This window comes from Bactrocera oleae, chromosome 2 (assembly GCF_042242935.1).
Source record: "Bactrocera oleae isolate idBacOlea1 chromosome 2, idBacOlea1, whole genome shotgun sequence".
Classification (NCBI taxonomy): Eukaryota; Metazoa; Arthropoda; class Insecta; order Diptera; family Tephritidae; genus Bactrocera; species Bactrocera oleae.
Window position 1 is genome coordinate 86,809,824 of NC_091536.1, and position 2,180 is coordinate 86,812,003.

Below are 2,180 nucleotides of genomic sequence, written 5' to 3' on the forward strand. Positions count from 1 at the left end.
ATAAGATCAGCTTCTTTTCGAGAAAAGGACTTGTGAAAAATTTCAGATCGATATTCCAAAAACTAAGGGACTATATACAGACATTGTTACATCGACTCAGATAGTTGCTGTTGTTGACGCAGCAGAATTCTGCCGAGTTGACAGTCCTTGGCCGGTTAAAAATCCGGATCCATTCCGGTTATGTAGACCCGGATGTCGTGGAAACGGCGACTCAGCTCGTCATGCTGATCTTTTATATATATATATATATATATATATATGGCTTTCCAATAAGAGTGATATGATTTTTTTTTTTTTTTTTAAAAGCATTCTAGTTGTTAAGAAAATTTAAATGTTTTTTATTTAATGTGAAGTACAATCGATACAATTAAGTTCTGAATATAACATCATTCAAACGATGTCTTTTTCAGAACTTCTTTTGCAGGAACGAATTCGATGAACCCAATTTTCGAGTACTTTTTCCACTAAATCAACCCGCATGTTATGAATAGCGTTCAATATAGAGTTCTAAGGCTTGAAGAGAGTCTGGTTTATTGCTAAAGACCAACGACTTCAAATAACCCCACAAGAAGTAGTCTAATGGATTTAAATCACAACTTCTTGGGGGCCATTCCATTCAATGTCACAATTTCTTGAAATAATCAAATCTCCAAACTTTTCACGCAATAATTCGGTTGTTGCATGACTGTGTGGCACGTAGCCCCGCCTTGTTGGATCCAGATGTTGTCAAGATGAACTTCTTCCAATTATGGCCATAAAAAGTTGATTATCAACGATATATACCACTCACCGTAAGGATCATAGATATGTTCGTTAATATCAAGTTATTGTATTTATTTTGTAGTACCATGATCACGGGCACACTTTTCAATAAATTACTCAAAACATATCACGGACACAACCAAGTAATTTTATATTAGGTTTAGTCTATTGTAACCTTAAATACATTTCCTTAAAAAATGTGTTTCTTGTTTATTTTTAATTGAAACAAATAAGCATTGGAGGAAATCATATTTTAATAAAAGCACTTTTTGTAAGCAACTTGGCAGAAAAACACAAATATAATTAATATTATTACCAAACAAAACTGGGCTGCATTAGCTTTCTTTTGTAAAGACTAACGGCAAATACTAAATAAAATTTTTCTTAAATATTATCTATGTACATATTCGTTCTTAGTTAGCTACAATTATCTATTTTGTCAGATAAGTGAAATAAAATCTTATGCCTCTTCCAGTAACTGTCGTTCTAGATCGGTGCCCTCGTATAGACCCTGTTTACGCATAGCTTCCTTTAACTGTTGATACTCAAAACGTTTTTTAGACCATTGATACCTTTACACGGCAATGTTGCATACAATATAAAGATCAAAATTTTAAGCCATAGATACTTCATAATCGTAAACTCTTGAATAACATACCTGCAAACCAGCCAATACCCTAGTGTGCCGGTGAAAAATGTGCCAAAACCAACATGTGTCGACAGCCGAGTACGTGAAGTGCCAAGGAAAGTAGCAATACCTATCGCTACACCACCACCAATCCCGTACATAAAACTATTACGAAAGCATGGTATTTGTGAGACATCACGTCCAAACACTTTTAGCTCCTGCGATTTCAAAATTATCAGTGTTAGTAAATATCGTTTATTTAATATTGAAATGTTTTACCCTTCTGGTTTCTTCTTCTTCAACCATTAATCTCGGGTCATCCATATTTTAAACTTAATTAATAAAAGTATAAACAATTACTTAATTTCACAAAAAAAAAACACTTCGCTAACAACAGCTGTTTAGACTATACAGCCGGCTCACAGCTGTTTATTGATAATGCAGACCATACATTTGATTTGAGGAGCTTAAGGCCAATTCACATACAACTCTTTTCGCTCGTGACAGCAGAGAACGTATATTTACGTATATTAGAGAATGGTAATGCAGTTCACACAAGTGATTTGGAGAGTTTCGTGATAAATTAATGCTGCCACATGTGGGCTCCATTATTAAAAAGAATTACTTATTTACATATATATATATTACACATTTGAAAGCTTATTAAACGTGGCAACCAAATTTTGGCTATGGTAATGTTCAAATTATTATATGAGTTCTACATTTATTAGCTATGTAGTTTTTAGTTAATAATTCATTACTAACTCTGCCTAACGGTCTAGATAAAAGT

General features: G+C 33.4%; 1 protein-coding gene across 1 annotated transcript; it reads right to left on the reverse strand.

Annotated features, from left to right (window-relative positions):
• Nucleotides 1-998: 998 nt before the first annotated feature.
• l(3)87Df (lethal (3) 87Df) lies at nt 999-1,828 on the reverse strand. Its single transcript, XM_014241405.3, has 3 exons — nt 1,670-1,828; nt 1,421-1,608; nt 999-1,334 (listed from the first exon to the last, which is right to left on the reverse strand). The coding sequence occupies exons 1-3, from the start codon at nt 1,712-1,714 to the stop codon at nt 1,223-1,225; spliced, it is 345 nt and encodes a 114-aa protein (XP_014096880.1). The 5' UTR covers nt 1,715-1,828; the 3' UTR covers nt 999-1,222.
• Between the last annotated feature and the right edge of the window lie 352 nt (nt 1,829-2,180).